The sequence below is a fragment of the Bacillus rossius genome, chromosome 3 (assembly GCF_032445375.1).
Source record: "Bacillus rossius redtenbacheri isolate Brsri chromosome 3, Brsri_v3, whole genome shotgun sequence".
In the NCBI taxonomy this organism is placed as follows: Eukaryota; Metazoa; Arthropoda; class Insecta; order Phasmatodea; family Bacillidae; genus Bacillus; species Bacillus rossius.
In genome coordinates, this window is record NC_086332.1 from 73,585,735 (window position 1) to 73,607,581 (window position 21,847).

Genomic DNA, 21,847 nt, shown 5'->3' on the forward strand with positions numbered 1-21,847 from the left:
ACCGCAGTAAATTAAGTATTTAATCACGTGCAGCACTCGCAGGAACAGCAGCCCAGACGTCAGTGGCTTGAGCATACAGAGAGAGGACCGAGAAATCTATCCTGTGGGTCAGGGATGACAAAATTAAATCAAACTGAGGGCTGCATATGCGTTTCTCCGTCATTGAACAGGTTCAACTTGAAAACCTTTGTATGTGTTAGCGGCTTCTGTGGGTTTGTCAGAGTTTTATTTTATCGGATCCGACAGTTTTCATGCCACAACTTCTGTACACACGATCCAACCGTCAGTTTTTGTTTATGAATTCCACCTCCTTTATTGGGGAGGAGGGATGTTCCGTCTTCTCGTACGTGGTGCAGTGTCTCTATTCCGTAAATAGTTTCTTTCAAAGTGTTGGGTTGAAAACAATACGAGTAGTATATGAATGTATTTCCTGGGACAAACTTCAGGCTGTGGATTATGGATGTGGTGTCGACCGCCATCTTGGGTTGTGACGTATTAATAGCTTGAAAGGAACTCGATAGAAATAATCATAAAACATTCCATTATTAAGTAAGTAATGTTAATATAAGATGTTAACAACACATCAGCAAAGAATTAGCATTAAAATTAATTATAAAAAAAAGGGTTTGCTATCATGATGAGGTGAGCAGTGGCGAGTTGTTTGTCTCATTTTGACTTTATGATTAACGTTACAAAGATTAAAAACACCCACTGCCTAAATTTTTACCTCCATGTTATAAACTGCACGGATTTTGTTTAAAGCCCCCAGCCTGAACTATAAATTTTTAAATAGAAGGAAATTAGTTATAAAAAAATAGCACCAGTATACACACGAAAATTCCCCAATTAAAAATTTCAACGAGTTCGGAATTTCTGAACAGGGAAAATTTATGCTCATTAGATGCGAATTCCAAATGAACTGAAATGCGCGTTTTTTATTTCAAAACCCGTCGAGAAGAAGAGAAAGAGAGAGAAAGAACGGTTGGTGGGAAAATGGGGGAAGGGGGGAATCTACTGTTTAAACGTGATGTATATATTAATGCCACGGCTATCACATTCGTATATCTCTCTCTGGCGGAAAAAAAGAGTGGTCTCTGTCGAACAATATACGCCACCCATGTTCCCCTGCGTTGTCGCCATTGAAGCGTGACTTAAACCCCATTTTCCCCCGCCCCCGGTCCTTTCTAAAACAATTAATGAGTCATTTGCTGTCATCCCACGACGAGGAAGTTTTTTTTTACAGCCCCGTGAACTCGATATAGTTTTGTGTTACTGTCGAACCCTTGCGTAACTTGGGAAGGGATGGGGAGGGGGGGGGGGGTCAACGAAACAAAGCGCATTGAAGTTTCACAGCGGTTTTCTCGAAATAATTTTGTAGGCAAATGTTAGGACGATCCTTCCCCATAGGTCATGGTCGATTATTTTTTTATGATATCTAATACAAGTGTCCATAACTGATGACCTCATTGAAATAAATGTAAATGAAATGAAATAATCCAGATGTGCATTACTCAAACTGAGAGTAAAATCAAGGTCGTTTCCCAACGTGCAATGTAACACTGGGGTCTAAATAATAGAAAGCCAAAACTATCATGTATATATTTCTACATAATAATAAATAATATTGATAATATGATTTATTAAATTATTAAAATTAAAAAAAAAACTAACTATAGTTCTAATGAACATCATAATTTAATTATATAACCGAAATATTGTATAAGTACTTAAATATATTGAATTATATGCAGCCACTTCCTCCCCATCAGTGCAAGAGCACAACTCTATTACGTCTTGCAACTAGCACAAAGAACTGCAGTGGTTGTTTATGTCAGCCTGCTCACAATTGCACCGGCCACGTGGTCACGTGATGGCCATCACGTTCCACGTCCGCTCTCGACAACGTTCTTTTACCACTATATTTTCTCATTTTATCACAAGTAATTTAAAAAAAAAAAACCAAGCACCTTTAAAAAACTTGTTACAATATAGAGGCCCTGCGTCTTCTTTGAGAAGTCATAAAACCATCATCCCTCATGAAAGAGGTAGAATTCCTAAACACCCCCCCCCCCCCCCCGCTTTCTAGCTGGATAAGCCCTTGCTCCGAACCTCATTAAAAAATTTTTTTAATCGGTGGAATAAATAAATATATATTTGAAGTATTTCTAATAATGAAGTAAGGTTCACGATATATGTATTTACAACACTTGTGGTACTTGGTTAGTTAGGGTAACGTAATTTCTAAAGGTTGAGATAGAATTCAATTAACAAACTTCTACTGCATTTTCATAACGAGAAAAAAATCCGAAACCATTATTTTCAACACATTTAATGGCGTTTTTTTTTTGTAGAATTTTGTTCAATTAAACGTTTTTTTAACTTTAATGCTTTCTCTATTTTCTGCATCAAGCCAGTTGCTGAAATCCTACTTTAAAGGCTTATACCACCCCTGGGAAGAACTTTAGACAATAATATATCAACTTATTTTTTTTCTTTCGTGTTGGACCTACAGTCGAAGTTTTTCGATCGAGTTCTAACTCACTCTGTGTAGTAATGGTTCTTAATATAAGTTCATATATCTTACCAGAGGATGAAGCAGTGTTTTCTTTTCTTTGAACACAACTGCAAGTGGCCTGGAACTCACTCTAAACCATGATGAACCGAACTAAGGGGGAGGATAAACGTAGGACCCGCGTTCAGTAGGACGTTAGTTCCAGTGCTGCCTAATATAACGGATTTTCCTTAATTATTTCTGACTTATAAGTCCAGTTACGAAAATACGTAGTGTTATTTATTTTTTAACGGAAAACGGAGAAACGTCGTGAAATGTGTGAAATAAAGTGTGTATCAGAGTTTAGTACGATAAATAAAGCTTATGTAGCTCAAGTAATATAAAGGTAAACGTTTTGTATCGTACTGAACATGAATATAATTTCTGAAACATATTTGAAGAGTTTTTTTTGGCAAACATACCTCATTATTAAAATAATAAAAGGATTAATTTGCTTGTTACAGTATAGGACTGGGTATTAATTATCTTGTAGAGCCTAGTATTTGGCTTCAACTTAATCAACTTTGCTTTACTTGTGTTGTAGTGTGTTCATAAATGCAATTACTGGTGGGTTTGCCTGGAAGTTGGCAGCTCTGTGGTTATAGTTTAGGTACGTTTTGAATTTTCTCCGCAGTTTTCTCAAAATCATTCTGCAAGCAATGCTAGGACGCTTATTTATCACGGGCCATGGTAGATTGATTTACTAGTATCCTTGACTTGTATAGTATGTGTCCGTGTCAAGTGACATTGTTGGCGAGACGTTACACAAAATATAAACAAAATGGAATAATCCTGATGCGCATAACTCTACCTGAGAGTACAACCACGGTCATTTCCTACGTACAATGTTTTCGCTGGTAGTTACACTGTTGAAAATGTAACACTGGTTTAAATTATCCAGGGATCTTTGCAAATTTAGTATTTTATATTCGTAACATTAACAGGTGTCGAGTTTCTTCACTCTGAACATGAACCAACCAGAATTATGAATTATGCTTGGCTTGTGGGTACTAGCCGGGTCGAAGATAAAGATTTCACCCAAGTTTCGGTCGAAATTGTAGTCTCAGTATTTAGGGCAGTATTTAGGTTACAAATACAGTGGGTAACTGCTACCCGGAATATGGTGACCGAAACTTCGATGAAATCTTCGCCTACGACACGGCTAGAACTCACAAGCCAAGCAACTTAGAACAATGGTCGTAAAAGTTTGCAATGCTCGCAATCACTTTTAACCAGAATTATGTTTGAGCAGTGACAAGATAACTCCAAAAACTTTTTCATCAACCAGTAAAGGCATTCATATTCCCTACACGTGCATGATTACCGACGTAGTTTCTACAAGATACGAGATTTAATATAATATAAAGAGTGATACGAAGAGGTGCATTCTTCGATGGAAAGTCCTTTTGGCTCAAATTCATGAGCAGTGACCGACCTCAGGGTAACAGTTACCTACTGGATAGATATCATGAATATGGTAGCTTTAAAGTTCACTGAAACGTCGGTGAAATTGTCGCCTTCGATGCGGCTTCAACCCACAAGCCAAGCAACTTCATCATTCTAGTTGAGAGGAAAGTCAGAAAAAATGATGTCACAAAGACATCTGAAACCAGTGTGAAAATTTTAACAGTGCACCAAACCTTTCAAGTTAATCGAAATGCTATAGCCACCAGTGAAAGCTTTGCACGTTGGAAAATGACCATCATTGTACTCTCAGGTTAGAATTATACACATCAGTGTCATTTAATTTGGTTTTACGTCTCTTCAACAATGAGGTCCTCAGCTACGGACACTCACTGTACAGGTCACAGTGGCAGAGTATCGACGAGCGAGCGTAGTCGCTACCGGAAGACCAGAGGATGGATCTCGTGTTGGGTAGTCGTCAGACCAAGGATACGTTGGCAAGATGATGAAAGGAGACGTCAGAGTGATGCGGGAGTGGATGGCGACTGGTGGCAGGGTGCCCATCAGGAAATAGCGGAGCAGAGGCGCCCCGTGGAGTTACCGCGTGGTCCACAAGGTCCCTGATCACCCGATAAGGGCGGGTGAGTCGGAAATAGCCAAGTGTCGGGGGGTCAGGACACAGTTCCCAGCTGTCTCGTGGCGCTCTGCTGCGAGGTGGGTTAAGTTGCTAGCCGATAGGCCGATACTAGGCGGGCGAAATAGCCTGTGGAGGGCGCGAAGCCCTCTATGCCGATACGGAAAGCTATGGTCAAAACTATCTTTGAATAATTACTGCAATCGGGAAGATTTATTAAAAACATTATGTTGGACATACACCATTGCTAGTTTACACCGCGTGTCACAGAGAAAACCTGATGAACGGACTTTACAAACATACACACACAGAACAACCTAGCCGACATCGCCCGATGTCAAATGTTATATGCACAGAAAGCACAGAGAAATCCTGGGAAGGATTACATTAGAGCAATATGACAACACACACGCACACAGTGGACTAACACCGACGAGACAGATGTGAAAAAAACATTAACATAGTAAATAACAACAAACAATAACCTTGGAAAACACAGCGACAAACAGAGAAACCCATAGATGATACTAAACAGATAACCTGAAGAGCACAACGACAATACAGCGACGCACATGCGAACCCAGCGATGAAATTCAACAAATATTCTAGCAACACAGACGAGCAAAGTGTGGTTAGTTACATCAGGTACAAGCAGACTGATACGTGTTTAACCCCTTCTCCTGGCGTGGCCAATGACAGGCAAGCGTTCGCCTGATTGGCCGAGCACCTAATGGCTTATTGTTATTGGCTGGTGTCCGGTTCCACGGGTCGTTAGTTTGAAAATGTCTTTTAGGAAATTAGTTTTTGTTTCAATTTAAAAATGATAAAACTTCCACGGCTGCGGACGTTTATACGTCTAGCCTATTGCACTGTTAGAAATTACGATACATTATCGGACTTATCACGAAGAATATCACCTCGAGTAAACGACGACTTCTTCTTCTTCTCAGTTCCAGAAGAACTGGATCTCTATAAAAAAACTACGTCAGTTCCCGACTTCCGTGATCGGTGTTCCGTTTTATACAAGGTAAATACTGCACGTGAACATATTTTTTACCTCATGCTGTAGATGCCAAAGGTATTTTAAGTATTATTTTTAACACTCAAAGATGACTGGTGTGACTTCATGTTTAAAACACTTAAGCTCAGGATTGTCGTTTTACGAAGATGCATGGATAGCTTTTAATCAGTGTTCCTCCTAAATTTGAGAGAAAAATATTTAACAATGTGCTCAATAATTCACTGACAGTTTCTGCAACATTACGTTTATACATGTTGCCAAGTTATTTTCTTTTTTTGGGTGGTGGGAGGGAGGAGCGGGAGAGGGGCTTAACATCTTGTCGTCCGCAAGAATACGGCAAAGCACAAAGATACAGAACAGGTATATCAAGGAATTAATTGACCATGAGCTGTGGTAAAGAACCATGCTTGATGTGATTTCGAAAGAAAAAAAAACCGGAATACTGTACGGAGAGTCAAAATATTTTCCTCTGGAAAGTGAGTACTGGTTCCATTGCCGAGTTTTTTTTATTGGTGGTTATTCGTACCTCTAATTATGTATCAACAATGTTATTTTTGATAAAGTTTGCATTATAACTTTATGTTCTAAACTTTTCATATTTTTCAGGATTAAAAATTCACGATGGATCCCTAGAAGCTTTCTGACCTTTAAAAAGAGTTGTATGTGTATATATATATATATATATATATATATATATATATATATAAACTATCACAGTGAACCCAATTACATACGAATATTACAAGTCTTATTGTTAATATAATTTATGGGAAAACTAAGAAGTTACGCGGACGCACAGATCAGTTATGGCCTCAGTAACGTTTACAGTCTTCTGAATTTTCTTATTTGTGAAGTCTGAAAAGTTGTACATAAAGTAGCTGGAAAGGGGGGAGGGGGGGATAAGCAACAAAATTATTTGTCACCGGGCCCTTGGTATCTCCGGACGGCCCTGCTCCACATCGACACACGCTACACCGTCTCGCGCGGAGGAAGTTGTCGCGGGGAATGTCCGCTCGCGGCCCCCGAGTCCCGCGGGGGTAAGGAAGGGAGCAGCAGGGCTCCCCAGACGCGCGGCGCCGGACGCCACGGGGCCCCCGCAGACGCCTGACGCGCCGCTGGTTTATTACGCCCCGCCCCGGGTGAATATTTCATGGCGCAACGCAACGTCTACCCGCCCCCGTGCCATCTGATATAAATTAAAAAAGTTAAAAATTCCATATTACTCGGGTGTTGAAAACGGCCGCCCCGCGGGAGGGGGGGGGGGGGGGGTCGCTGGGTGCGGAAGGGGGAACAATGCGGACGACGTAGGGAGAGAGGGTTGGTCGCCATTGTTCTGGTGTGTGATGAGGGGAGGGGGGTGGAACAAGCTCGCGCCATTACGAGCTTGGCCCCCTCAGGGCTGCAAGAGCAATCTCAACAACCCCCCGCCCCCTCCACCCAGCAGACAGACATCCAGACCTCGAGTCAGTTTCCCGTGCCGCACTGCGTCTTCGCCCCTGGGTCCACCTGTGCGCCGTCGTGCGACATCGAGGTCATTAGCGGCGAGACGAGAGCGGGGCCTTGAAGGAGTATTGATATTTGACGGGGGTGGGGGGGGGGGGAGCTTATAGTCCGTGTCCACGTGACTACCCGTGCCAATAACACATCAAAATTACCTTTACGATGTTTAAGAAAGCATTATTTAGGTACTTTCTGAACTCCCGTGCTCACGTTTAGCTGTGGTATCAGGAAATCGTGGCTCAATATGCGTGAATGTGTATGAATGTGTATAAGTTATTATTATAAAATATGTATTTATGTATTTGTTGTGTGCTGTTGTGTACTTTTGTAGTTGTTCGTGTGTGTGAATATTGTTAGTAGGTTGGCGGGCCGTTTGTTACGGATGTGAACGGGCAGGAATCAGAATAATGCGGATGAAGTGAATGATGTTCAGTTTGTTAGTAATGTACACGGGAGAAAGTAAAATATAACAGTATTTTTGGAACTGTTTAAGTTTGAATTAGTTTTTATAAAATTTTGTGACATATTTTTTTAAATACCTGTTAAAATTATAGTTTAAGTAATATTTTAAACTCAATATTATTCTTTATATTATATTTATATTAATTCTATGTATTTTTGTTATACATATTTATATTTTCTAGTGATTCATTGGTTTAGATATTATTTTATTGCATTTTAAAGTTCTTATCGTTTTTCTTGGCTATTAGTTTTATAAAGCTTTTCTGGCACTTACCTACTCTGTAAGGATTTATTTTCTTAAGTCAATAAACTAATTAAATGAATAAATTTTCTTTAATTTAACTGTTACCCAATTCCCAACTGTCACTTCCAAAGACACACACTATTTTTTTTACGAAAAGTGACAATTACTATTTCATCACTGGATTTTCTAGATTATCTGTTTAGTATATAATTGTTGTGTTCCTCTGACATTAAGTGACAATCACCTTAAGATGTTCACGAACGCTCTTGACAACAACAGTGGCTTAAAGATACGTAGGCCACTCGCATAATTCTTCAGAATAGTTAAATTTGTGATCCGTTATGCGATACAGGCTGCACCTACATCGATACAACCCACATGATCACGCACTGTTAGAAATTACAGTAAACTTAAGGACTTTTCAACGAAGAATTCAACTCAAATAAACGAAAAGGTATTCGTAATTTATAATAATTGAATCTTCATAGAAAATAAACCGTATTTGGACTTCCGAGTTGTGCGGTTCGTTATAAACACAGGTAAAAACACACACTGAACCAAGGGAGAGTGTTCTAGGTGTAGACTTAACCAGCTTTTGAATGTTTTGTTAATATACCAAGAGTATTATTTTGGGTTCATGTTCAAAGTAAGTGATATCAGTATCCGTAAATTTACGAAGATCCCTGGGTAATTTGTAACTAGCGTTCTTAGTTAATTGAAGTTGGAAATTTTTAACAGTGCGTCAACGCACTGGCATCTTCCCCATTTATGACAAAATAATGTATAGAACACCGACATATTTTTATCGAATTCTGTATTTGGGCAACCAGGGACGCGGGCGTCCCTTGGGGTGGATGTTTTCGCAACGGCCCGAACACGTCCGGGCGGTGCCGAGTGTGTTCCGAAAGAGCTTGGCTGTTAAAGGTTGTCCCTGGTGCTACCCGGAGGTCGTTTCGCGTGCCGGAGCTCTTAAAGAGAGATTCAGACGTGCTGTGAAACCGGCACGCAATCTTTCCGCCAGAGACACGTATCTGTGGTAATTTAAGATGCCACCCTAACATTTTATGACGTCATAAAAAGTTAAAGGTGTGCTTTCATTTCAACATGGAACGGTAGATGTTCTGCACGTATATTCCCTAATATACTCGATAGTTGTGAAGGAAAAAAATTTCCTAAAACAGGTTTACTCGGTAGTTGTGAAGGGAACTGAAGTAGGAAAGATGTTGGAAAGTTTGAAGTTGGAGTTAACAATGAGTACCTACATATTGACGGCAAACGAATGAAATCATAGAAATGTATTATTTATGTACAACGATTATAATACTTTTTATTTTAAAATTTTTCTCATGTATAATATTTTATACAGCTAATTTTCGCTGGACTTAATCGCAATTTACACTATTTAGTATTTCAGAATTTTGTAGGAATTCGAGAACGCCATTTTGGGGAGAAGCTAAGGACCATAAATAGTGCTCAAAAACCCAATTTCGGATTTTTTTTAACGGAAGGCTGTGACTACAAATTAAAAAAAAATGCTAAGGAACACCAGTTTTGGCTATAATCACTCTACTTTAGAAACGAAAAACGACGAAATAATGAAACGATCTTAAACGATTCGCTACGTATTTAAGTTTGTGAATTTCCATGATGCAGTATACACATTCCTATGTATTCTTGGGAATTCAGATAAATTAAGAAATCCTAGTAAGAGTTAATCCAGGATAATGCATTAAAAGAAAAAAAACACGCTCTTCAAAATTAGGTTGTTATGAATAGGATATTGACACCGGTGCCTTTTGCCGCTGGGATTTAGCTGAGGATATCTTACAGACTAATACACTTAAATACCCATGGCATAGATGTAAGGTACTCTGACAACTCCACTACCTTGGATGGCATATAAAGTCACACCAATTAGTATACTTTTAATTCATCGTATGTTTTAAATTTGCATACGACTGAAAATTTATTTTGTCAAACTCTTTCTAAAATTTAAAATAGCGGAAATCTAGCTATAACTGAAGAGAGTAAAAATGCCATTTAAAGAACCAAAGCATTCGTGTGGCTTCAAGAAACATTTTAGTTAGAATATTATTGATGGTAATGTAGTCTATGATTTAGAGTATTAACATCTCCGCCTTATGCCAGCAAGCTTAGTGAGAGACGGCACAGAGATAATTTTTAAAACACCTATGCCTAAGGCAGTGCTGGAACAGCTGACCCAGGAGGTATTAGTTAGGTATGTATGTACTTACGAGTTCGGTAAGTTAGTTTACAATAATATATTAAAAATATTTACAAGTACAATTCTCCCTGCAGTGAATTTGACCATATTTACTAAACTCTTATTTTAAATTCAATTTTAAATGTTGTGTTTTTTAAATCTCTTTATACTTTGTCTTGCACAACCATAATTGCATTTTTCAAACGTCTCGATTTAAAGTTAATAATACATTTTTGTGTAATTGTTTATATATTGGTGAATATTGTAATATTACTGAAAGTAGACATAAATTACATAGCACTCACACACAAGCTTGCTTTTGTAAATGTGACAGTCATTCCTGCTTACAACTCGCACAAAATTTAAGAGGTAGAGAAAGGAACTGGCAGACGCCATTTGGCTTCAAAAATTGCCGCTACAATATTTTATCGTTTAGTATTGTAAATTTATTTACGCTAAGGCCTATATTACGCATTTGTAAATCTACAAAAATTGTACAGTTGTAGGATTTAATACTAACAGCCAATCACTTCATAGGCGAAACTAATTGTAGCAGCCAGTCATTGTTAACGTCAATAGTTCAATAAAATTATATTATATACCTACCTTGAAGAAACATAATTTTTTAAATCAAACGACCGAAGATTGTCATGACCTGAAAACTATTACAACCAAGGTAGCGTCTTTTGTTTTCTAATTCTGCCATCCTTAACTTAATCGCAGCCTGTCATGCGCCTCTTTCACCTGCCAGCTAATCAGAACAATTGAGAAGTGAGAAGGCGTAGTGGTAATAAACTGGACTCGCGTTACAGAAGACCCGTGACATATTCCCGGGACCGGACATAATGATTTCGGTTTTAAACTGTTTACCGAAAAAACTCCATGAAAATGTGGTTCCTTATTAGAGGCCCTGGCACAATACATGATGTCCATAACATAATGTCCCAGTTTCAATAGTTTCAATGGTATATTGTAACAGTTTAATTTAGACTATTTACAACAAATCATAATCAAATTTAAGGTAACCCAACCTAGTATGTGCACCTTTAGTTATATGGCAGAAATCCAACTTAAAGTCGTATTCTTCCTACACTTTGGTTAACAAGTCCGGAGTAATGGAAGCCTCTTCAATTCTGTGCTTCAACTATGGTAAATTATTAGGTAGCGGCGTAACGTAGACCCGATCTTTAATAAATTTCCAAAGGAAAATAAAATCCCTTTCGGCACAGCCCACAGGCGTAGGTAGATTTCGAAGTACCTATTTATTCTGGAAATATTTTGTAAAATTCTATAAACTTCTGGAACATTTTAAGAACTTAACTGTACATAACACTTTATATGTTCGCCAATATTACAAAATGATCGAATAAATATTTACTTAGAACGAATTTAATATTATATGCCGACTAAGTTAATTATTTGATTTTTTGACCTTCAAACACAAATTTTCATCCATTGCACTAATAACGTGGTTGTATAAAAATTTGCTTTACACCGAGGTTTAAGATAATATCGATGGTGTTATGCAGTAAGGGCCCTATCAACAAAATGTAATTTATTCAGGATAACAGAAAAACTTCCTCAAAAATCACAATTTCATGATAAAAATCTCAAAATATTTCATTATGAAATTTAATTTTATTGTATTTTTTATAAGACATGACATATTCCACACAATTACTAATGTCAAAAAAATAATAGAAACAAACTATATAATGTCGATAAAGCCCTTACTACTTGCAAGATTACCTTGAATAGTTGATAGTGACCAAAATATTTTTTTACATGGCCCTTTCTGCACGAAAGGTTTTTTTAACTTTGTTAAAATTTTATGAATTACCCGACTGTATTTTCTAAAAAATTAAGAACAATAACATTTAGAATATTAGAAATTTTAAGAACAGGCACTTAAATTTACATCAACATTCCTTTATCAATGAAACAATGTTCTTTTAATTAAATAGATTAAAAACATTCACATTTGCATAATTTAACTATCATCTGTTTTACAATATTGAATCACTCAAGAAACATACAATTATTATGAACATTTCAAATGAAACAAATTTCAGGCTAATAAACATAAATATACAATGACTTAACATCTTACAATACAAAAAAAAATTAATTACAATTACTCATCAGAATCTTCCTCATCGGTCTCTGGTAGACAGTCTCTTACAGAAGCTTTCCAGGGTATCTTCTGGTACTCATCCCAGCACCGCTGCGGTATAATGTTGCGTTCACACAATTGCCACAAATCCTTATATTTCTCAGCCGAAATTGGACGTCTGGCCTTGTGAAGTTGCTTTAGCTCACAGTCTTCATCTTGTCGTGGTCTTCCTCTTCCTTTATGGGGGCCAATGGTCACAGTTTGAGATTCGCTGCCTTCTTGGAATGAATATTTGATGTCAACTGTTTCAAACGTCTTCATAAATTTCACTTGACGTATCTCCTGAAACTTTATCTTGTCTCCTGATGTATGTTCTTTCTTTTGTGTGGAGAAAAACTTATTTTCAATTGGTTTCCAATCTTTGAAGTCTGAGTACTTCATAACATACACAGTGTATGGTCCATGTGATGTTCTAGCATTTTCTATCCATGTAGGCCATTCGGATGGAGCCCATACCACTTTGTGTTTTAGGCTGCGTTCTATTACACCGTGAACTGAATCTACAGGCATATATGTGTGTCCTGGGAGAAGGTAATTTATTGTTATGCTTGTGAGTGTAGGTGCATTTTGCAAAGTATAAGCTATCATACTCAATATAACATGATTCTTGTTTTGCCCCGGACAACTGTCACAGTAGAGTGACAGTGTGTTCACACTTTTTTCCAAGTCTACTTTGTTTATGTACATGTGGAGCATAGATGCTATTTCATTGCAACCTCGGTTGCCATCGCTTTCCCCCCCACACATAGCAATAAACCTTTCTGGTATGGTTTTCATACACAGCAAAGTTGTATACAGAATACTTTCTACTGTAATATAGCAACATGTTGTCACCATGTGGTGTGTTTAACACCTTCTGCAAGTCAAAACTAGCACATAAAAATCCTTCAGTGCCACTTAATTTCTGATCGTTCGTAAAATGCACTTTTGTTGCCTCTTTTTCTTTAATGTGGTCTTCAAACTTTTCAGTAGAAATACCACCGTGTTCCAAACGTCCTTGTTCTTCTGCCAAACATACAACACATTTGTCCTTTTTCGGAATGTGTATTCCAATGTTGTAGAATTCCTTCCAAACATTCTTGAACACCCCAGCTTTAGCAAAGGGGATCATTTTTTCCTGACAGTCTTTCTTATAAAGCCTATACACATTTTATAGGCTCTTGTACTCAATTGGTATGTAGGTTTTTGTGGAAGAACTACGACAGTAGTGTGATGGCACTGCTGGCAATTTCTGGATGAATGTGTGTATGTATTTTGTAATAGTAGTAGGTGTTTTGTTTGCAGGTTCTTTCTTGCACCGTTCATCTGTTTTAGCTCTGCTTATGCCAGTCTTGTTTTCCCATGTATAGCGCACAGTTTTTGCAGAGATGTTCAATGTTTTCACGAAAAATTTCAAACAAACATTTATTCGTTTTCCCTTAGATGGGAAAGAATAACACCTTGTTTCCCTTTGCTTTGATTTGTCAGAAGTCCATCTCCTTTTATTTTGTACCTGAGCTGCACAAGACAGTATCCAATCCCTTTGCTTACTCCTATCGCGAAGACTCCAATACTGTTGAAATAACTGTTGTCTCTCATCTTCGGTAAAGCTTTCTGAACATTTATTGGAACATTTTCCTTTAGAACAGGGATTGGGTTGCATGTTTTTTCCACTCACAAACAATCCTTTGTCATTCGCATAGGGCTCACCACTGTTTCGTTGCCTTTTTCGTCTCTCAAGTCCCCTTTCTTCTTTACTTTGCCTTTTTCTGCCAATAGCTATTTCACTTTCCATGTCATTGTGATTACTAGCATTTCCATCAGAATCTGATGCGTTGTCTCCATTTTGTGTGCCTATAGAATCACTGATGTTGCCTTCGTTATCTAATGTTCCATTCTCATTTGCAACCGCAGTGTCACCACGCTCACTACCAAACGTACACATTTCATCGACACGTTCGTTCAATACCAATTCACTATTACATACTTTTCCAGTGATATTGTCACTTGGCATGTTACTTGCAAAATAATTTTCGGCTGTGGCATTTGTATTTTCGGACACACTATAAACATTAGTATCATGGTATTCATCTTTTCTGTCCGTTACTGTCACAAACCCATCAAATATTATCTCAGCATTATCTATATCGTTGCTGGTAAGTATCACTGAAGATTGTACCACATTAACGTCAACATTTCGGTTGTCTCTATTTAAAACAGAACCCTCACCTTCAAACACACTATTGCTAATTGGCACATTTGCAAGACGTTTCTTAACCTCTAAACCAGGCTTGGAGGTATCATCACACACTGACTGTACAATATTACCTGTGTTACTTATCGAATTATTTTAATCTTCTTGATTTAACACAAGATTAACTAATAAGCGACCTCTACTAAAGTCGGACATTTCTGCAACAACACAATCTCATTTACAGCAAATGACAGCAAACAATATTATGTATACAAGCCATTCAAAGTCATAGAATAAGATAAAGAAATGGGCTGTGTTAAACAACTTCTACAGAACTAATATAAATAATGAATCTTTATTTATAAAACGGAATATACCTCCTAAACAAACTTTGACAGTGCCCTCAACAAAGGTGATAAGGCCTTTACTGCACGATAGACAAAATAAAACTGTGTTGATAGTGCCCTTTAAATTTTCCATATCTCTTACGTTATTGAGGCTACGATAACGCCCTTACTGTCAATCTATTCAGCTTGGAAAATCCTGAAAAACGATACCAAAATGTCAAAATCGAAAATTTGGTTGATAAGGCCCTTACTGCATAACACCATCGATATTAAGATGGTTTATAATGAATTCAAACGAATTTTATACGAAAAAAGATTTGAATTTTTTTAAAAATTTCAACTCTTATTTTTACGGTAATAATTCGTTTCGTCAAAAATTGTTTCAGCCAAAGTTTTAGATAAAGTTTAGGATTCTTACAATAAATTATAACGTATATGATAGTACAACTATTAAAAAGTAATGATTATTTTTTTACTTTCAAACCTTGTTATTTCCACCCCTTACATTAATGGTTGGGTAAACAAAAAATGTGTTTTAACAATAGTTTTAGTCAATATTTAGACAGTTAAACCAAAATAAGAATGGATTCGATAGTGTACCGGGTAGGGAAGTTTTATTTATTTTCTCATTCCAACCTCAGGTTTATTCAAACCCTTGCAATAATGGTTTGTATTATAAAAACATTTTCAGACAAAAGTTTTATATACAAATTATAAGATTTACAAACAATTCGAACGGACTTGATAGTGCGCCTACCAAGGAAGTTATAAATTTTTTGTTATTCAACCCTTGTTTATTCCACCCCTTGCAGTCATGGTAGGTCGTATAAAAATATTTTAGACAAAAGTTGTAGATAATAATTCAAGGTTTTACAATATACCTATTAGAAAGAATTTGACCTTGTACATGGTACGTAAATAATGCATTTTTTAATATTCTACCCTAGTCTTATTTCAGCTCCCTGCAGCAATGGCTCATCTTATCAAAAATATTTCCAGACAAAATTATTAGATAAAAATTATGTTTTACAAAAAATTTGAACTGATTCGATTGTGTCTTTAATAAGGGAGTTAAGAAATATTTTCTGTTTTTAAACCCCTGCTATTTTCCACCCCTTGTATTAATGGTTGGTCATATAAAATAATTTAGGACAAAATTTTCATGTTTTACAACAAAAAGAAATGGTTTTAATAGTGAAAAAGATACGGGTTTTAAGATTTTTTTATTTTCACCCTTTATTTTCAACCCTTTGCAGCAATGGTTCGTCTTATCAAAAATTGTTTCAGAAAAAAGTTTTACATAAAAATTATAAGATTAATACATACTGTATAAATTCGATGTTGTGTTTACGAAGAGAGTTATGATTTTTTCCCCCTCCAACCCTTGATTTTTCAACCCCCTTGAAGTTATGGTTAATCATATCGAATAGCTTATCCAAACAAGATATATTGGTACTACCCCTAAGAGTTATAAGTTCAAATGGATGAGATATTTCTATATTATGTGAGTTACAACGATAATTCTGTTTTTCAAAAAACCCTTCCCTATTTCTACCCCTTTGGTCGGATATTTTCCATTAAAGAACTTGACTGAGATCTTTCCTACTAGATTTTATGTATCAGTTTGGAAATGTACTGTGAAAAATTGCGACAGTTATTGTTTCTACAAAATTGTGATATATGTAAATATATATAAACTCTTAGTTTATAATGGTTTTGAGGTCAATGTACCATGAAACGAAAAACTATATAAACATTTTCCAAACGTCGCACCGTGCTAACGGCTACAATAGGTAGTATTTCTTTTAAATATACCTAAAATTACATGGGGTTATGTCAGGTGAACGTGGATGTCAGCGAAAAAGAGCTCTGTCGTCTCGACCATTACGACCAATCCAACGGTCAGGGACTTCGACGATCAACCACTCGAGTGCAAAGAGATCACAATGGGAAGGGACTCCATCCTGTCACCAAATGAAGTTTACAGGTTCACCCTCTACTTTCACTTTGCAAGCGAGAAAACAAGAAAGCATTACTCGCGCATGCGCTTATCTAAAACTGAGTTCATCTTTAATTGTGACCTTGAACAGACACTCTTACAGTTGTTACTATTACATTTTATAACCTTGACATTCTTTTATGGACATACTGTATATTCCGCGATTTCCCTAGACTGTGTAATTGTGTATTGTCACCTTGCGGTCGTCCATACGTTAAGCCAAAGTAAAAAGAATAAAAAGTAACATTACCCTTCGACAAGCTCGAGCAAGTGTGGCAGAAGCTGCGAATGATGTATCGTGTATGTACACTTATGTGTTGAATATACTTCAAACCTTTGTGCATTATTTGTATTTCTAATTCCTTAATTATTAAGTTTACATTAATATTTTTAACTCATACTTACATTCAATAATGTTCAATAGTGCATTTATTATTTAATCGTTCAATCGTTCATCCTGTAATTCTATCATAATTTGTTCATTCATTTTCTTTCATTCATTCTTTCGTGCATTCATTCATAGATTCATGCATATTATTTATTTTTATTTTATCGTTAACTATACAAAGAAAATATTTTTCTGTATTTTTACAAAAGATTCCTTTAGAAACCAGTTGCCAAGAAAAAGTTTGTAATGCTGCAAGAAAGATATTGCAACTTTGTAAAACACATGGCTAGGGTTATTTTTGCATAAATATATATAATACGTTTTTCAAGATAATTAATAGTATTGATTACGAAAATTGACGCATAAATTTTTACTTTAATTGATGTTTCATTGAACCACATTTTTTGAATCCTGGAAATGATAATCAAATATTTAATATTTTGATTTTATTTTGTCTTACTGTACTTATTGATGCGCGCAGTTAATACTGTAAGGTACTCAGGGAACTGTTTGCAAAATAAATTTAACTATTGGAGGTACTGGGACAGCACAAAGCATAAATGCCTGGGTATATATCCGAACCCAATATTTTGTAGTGATACAATTGTTTTCACTTGAGGCTGGCTTTACAATTTAAAGTTCACAATTAAAATCTTACTGTTGATTTCAGCCAACGAAATTCCGCGTTGTATCCGGCATCTGCTGGCAGTGTTTAAGTAACTATATTAAATTACCAAATCATTATCCCGCGATATCTGAACATCAATTTGTGAGCACAGTTTTTTTTCAACATATAAATATGGTGTTAAAATTTTTTTTAGCGAATCACTCTAACCACGAGACATTTTTTAAAAAAATTTAAATCATTTGCTAGTAACTTATAAGTAATAGAACGAATTAATTTTTTTAAAGCAGGAATTACACCTGGACATTCTAATATCTTGACAAATTCTTTGCCGCAGTACGATTGATTAATATAAACAGTTCTCAAGTCTCGTTGGTTGTTGCGCCGAGCGTCCGCAACAGAAATAAAATACATTGATTTCCCTCCCAAGCGCACGACCGTCCTGCTATGCGCTGTTGTGATTCAGTAGGTTTCGGGAAAACACGGCGGTCAGATATTGTGCCCAGGACCTACTGTTACTGTTGCATACGTGTTGTAAATTGTGCGCTCAGCTTAATCTATACTAATGTTATAAAGCTGAAGATTTCGTTTGTTTGAACTACTGGACCGATTTCAAAAATTCTTTCACCGTTGGATATGCACGTGATGCCTGAGTGCTATAGGCCGTATATGTGCCACGGGTGAAGCCGGGGCGGACCGCTAGTACTACATGGTGCAGTGGACGGGTGGGCCGGGGGAAGAGGGGAGAGGCACTGACCCGCGAGTGGTTGCCGTCCAGGAAGAACTCGGCCTCGGCGCGGCCGGCGCCCTGCGCCACGGCGGGCGCCGAGAAGGCGTCCAGCAGCCCGGCGGCGCCCTGGGCGTCGTCCTGCAGCAGCTGCGAGCCGCCCGTCTCGGCGAGCTGGCGCGCCGCCGCGCCCACGCGCTGCCCCAGCCGGAACAGCGCGTACGAGGCGTCGTGCGAGCGACCTGCGCACACGGTCCAGGCCTCTTTCACTCATACACTCTATACACATACCTATATCAGGGGTGGGGAAAGGGTATTTTGCTCCCCCCCCCTCTCTGAAACCTTCAAGTGGGGGCAAATGGGGGCAAAGAAAGTGCTGTGTAATTAATTTTTAGATGACAAAACTGCTTAGATAGCACCATTTTCCACCTTGAAATACAAATTTTCCCCGGGGGAAGACCCCCGGGCCCCCCCGCTTCAATAGGGGGGGATCGATGATTCTTTATAAAAAGGTATATTGCCCCCACCCCCCCATTTGGAAATGTAGTTGTTGCGCCCCTGACCTATGTACTGTATATGTTGACTTATAAGAAAATATACGTTGAAAAGTGTTGCGGACATTGCCCCAGACATCTCGGCTCGTGCCTACCCAAGGAACACGCACACGCACGCACACACACACACACACACACACACACACACACACACACACACACACACACACGGTGTGCAGAACTTCAGGAGAAGCCACGCGGTTTGGAAACTGCTCCAGATATCCGAGTGGCGTCTGTTTGCGGAAAAAGCATTTAAGAAATGCGCCGAGGGCTGATGGGTACTTCACTTTTCCGTATTTTTTTCTTTTTAAAACTGTATTTTTTTTTTCTTTTCTTGGAAGAGTGTGTTTCAGAAAATATTTTTTAAAGGCGTTCGGATTCTTGGAATCACTCAAGGCACTTGCATTTCACGTTTGTCTTAATTTCTCCGCCGTATAACGTTATGGTTACCGCTCAAATCCTACAGTTTTCCCTATACACGACGAAATGACTGCGTGCTGCGCTTAGAGGCGATACCGCACTAGAAGCACCAGTGAGAGACGCACTTATCATCTCGCCTCACCAACACAAATACACCCATGACTAGGCGGGCACCTTAATGTCCCGTCAACAGTGAAGAATTCACCGACGTTTCGGTGGATTGCAGTCGCCATATTCATTAAAACCCAGTGTTACATATGTTGTAGCAAACTGTTCACTGCTAAATCCTACTCAGTGAAATGTGTTAAGGAACCTATAATTTTTTTCTGCTTTATATGTACATTTCCAACTGTAAGACAACTATATTTATAATTGTGAAGTTTTATTTTTTAAGCAGAAATTACCTGCCCCCATATGATTATATATCTTTAAACAGTTTTCAACTCCCGCTCAAATGCCATTATACTCTGCTCTCATTTGTCGTTGCGTCATGTGTTCGTAAAATAAATAATTAATATTCAATTCCCTCCTATGGTAAGATCTCTCTCCCATGCACACGACCATCTTGTGCGTTATTTATTGTAAATAAAATCGTTATGTTCGAAAACATGGCAGTCAAATCTTGTGCGCATGACCCATGTTTTTTTTTTTTAATTTTTAGTTGTGAATTCACTTTTTCATTTTGTAATGTTATTTTCATTTAATGGTAAGTTATCTGCGCTTAATAAGGCCCACCCAAAGATTTTGGAAAAGTACAAATGAAGAATTTGTTTGCAAAAGTGAAGCCAAACAAACTGGTCAACCATATATTTATTCTATTCAATATGGCGACCATAAGATCTATTTAGTGTTTTATTATGACAAAAAAAAATATTTTTAATGAAAAGACTCCTGTAAGGATAAATTAATTTTATCCGTGTTACTGAATTTTTGTGGTAAGTTATGCAAATAACTGTAAATTAGTCCGCAACGGACAACATTTTGTCTCTAAATTAAACTGTAACATTATTTTACTAGCTAATAACCCATGGTTTAAGCTCGTGCAATTTCAGGATATCGCTGATATATTACCACTGAAAGAAATGTATTTGGCTTATTCTAAACATATTTACTAAAGAAATAGGCACATTAATGTCAGATGTATAGAATATTTAATTCACAAAACCGTCTGAGAATGATATTTCTAAAGTGGTTAAGCGTAGGCCTTTTTAATTTTTAGTGTAGCTAGTTTATCTGAGTTTATAATATAGTGTTTTATTGTGTTCAAGGGCATATTTCACATTGATTAAATTAAACTTGCCTCTTTTTTATTTAATTAGTTAGAAATTAAAAAATATTTTAAACACGCAGCTATTTTTAAAATAAGGTTTATGCCATCGTTTGAACTAAAACTCGATTAGCTTTGGAAATATGAATTTTATAATAAAAATTAGCTTTTACCCGCGGCTTAGCTCACATTGATATCCTAAATAAGTATCAAAGATCATTGCAAAGAAAATAAAATAATATAGTAATTGTTTTTTATTGCGTGACTGGGATCATCAGTATTTAAAAATTCTAACATACAATTTAGCTTAACAAACTGAAAACATGCTTTATTAAAATATGTTTCACTATTTCAAAAAATAAATAATTTTAAATAATAAAATTTTAAAATGTTCAAAGTATTAACATATAATAAATTATTTTTTATTTAAAAGAGCTTAAATCAGAGTATTAATCTAGAATGCTCCTATATACTATGTTATAGGTTTTTCTGTCCAGTGGAAACATGTGTAGATCTCGGGCATTGGACACACGCGAACAGGCTACATATAGTTGGCCATGGGAAATTCACGGCTTTTCCAAATGCACCCCTACTACCTGCAATGTTTGCCCTTGCGCTTTGTTGATGGTAACAGCAAAATTAAGCCTGACGGGAAACTGAACTCTTTTGAATTGGAACGGTAGATCAGTGGGGATAATTGGAATTCGAGGTATGATAACACTTTCCCCTTTACCGACACCTGTTAAAATCGTGGCACCAAGTATATTATCCCCCAATGTATGCCTCGTTTCATTACCTAGTCGAGGAGCATCTAGATTTCGCATAAGCATGACTTGTACATTTATTTTCATTTGAAGTATATGTGAGGGTACACCCGAAAGTTCAAGTGATGATTGTATTTATTGAATAATACTACTTCATTTCCCCTTGCACCTCTTTTAAAATATAAGTGTCCATTTTATTAACGATATAATTTTTTGGCGCCAATATTGCTCTTGCGCACAACCACTGATCACTATTCAAATTTTGTTGCAAGTCCGGGAAAACTTGGGTAATAAGATCCACATAATTTTCTACTAAATTACAAAATTCTCTTTAAAGTAAAATATAACCTTCAGCAAAAACGTCCAAACA

General features: G+C 37.1%; 1 protein-coding gene across 1 annotated transcript in view; it reads right to left on the bottom strand.

Moving 5' to 3' along the window:
• The window catches only part of LOC134531320 (uncharacterized), a 352,845-nt gene that overhangs the window by 65,985 nt on the left and 265,013 nt on the right, over positions 1–21,847 (bottom strand). Inside the window, exon 2 of the mRNA XM_063367015.1 lies at positions 18,503–18,714. Coding sequence (XP_063223085.1) covers positions 18,503–18,714 — 212 coding nt within the window. The remainder of the gene's footprint in view (positions 1–18,502; positions 18,715–21,847) is intronic.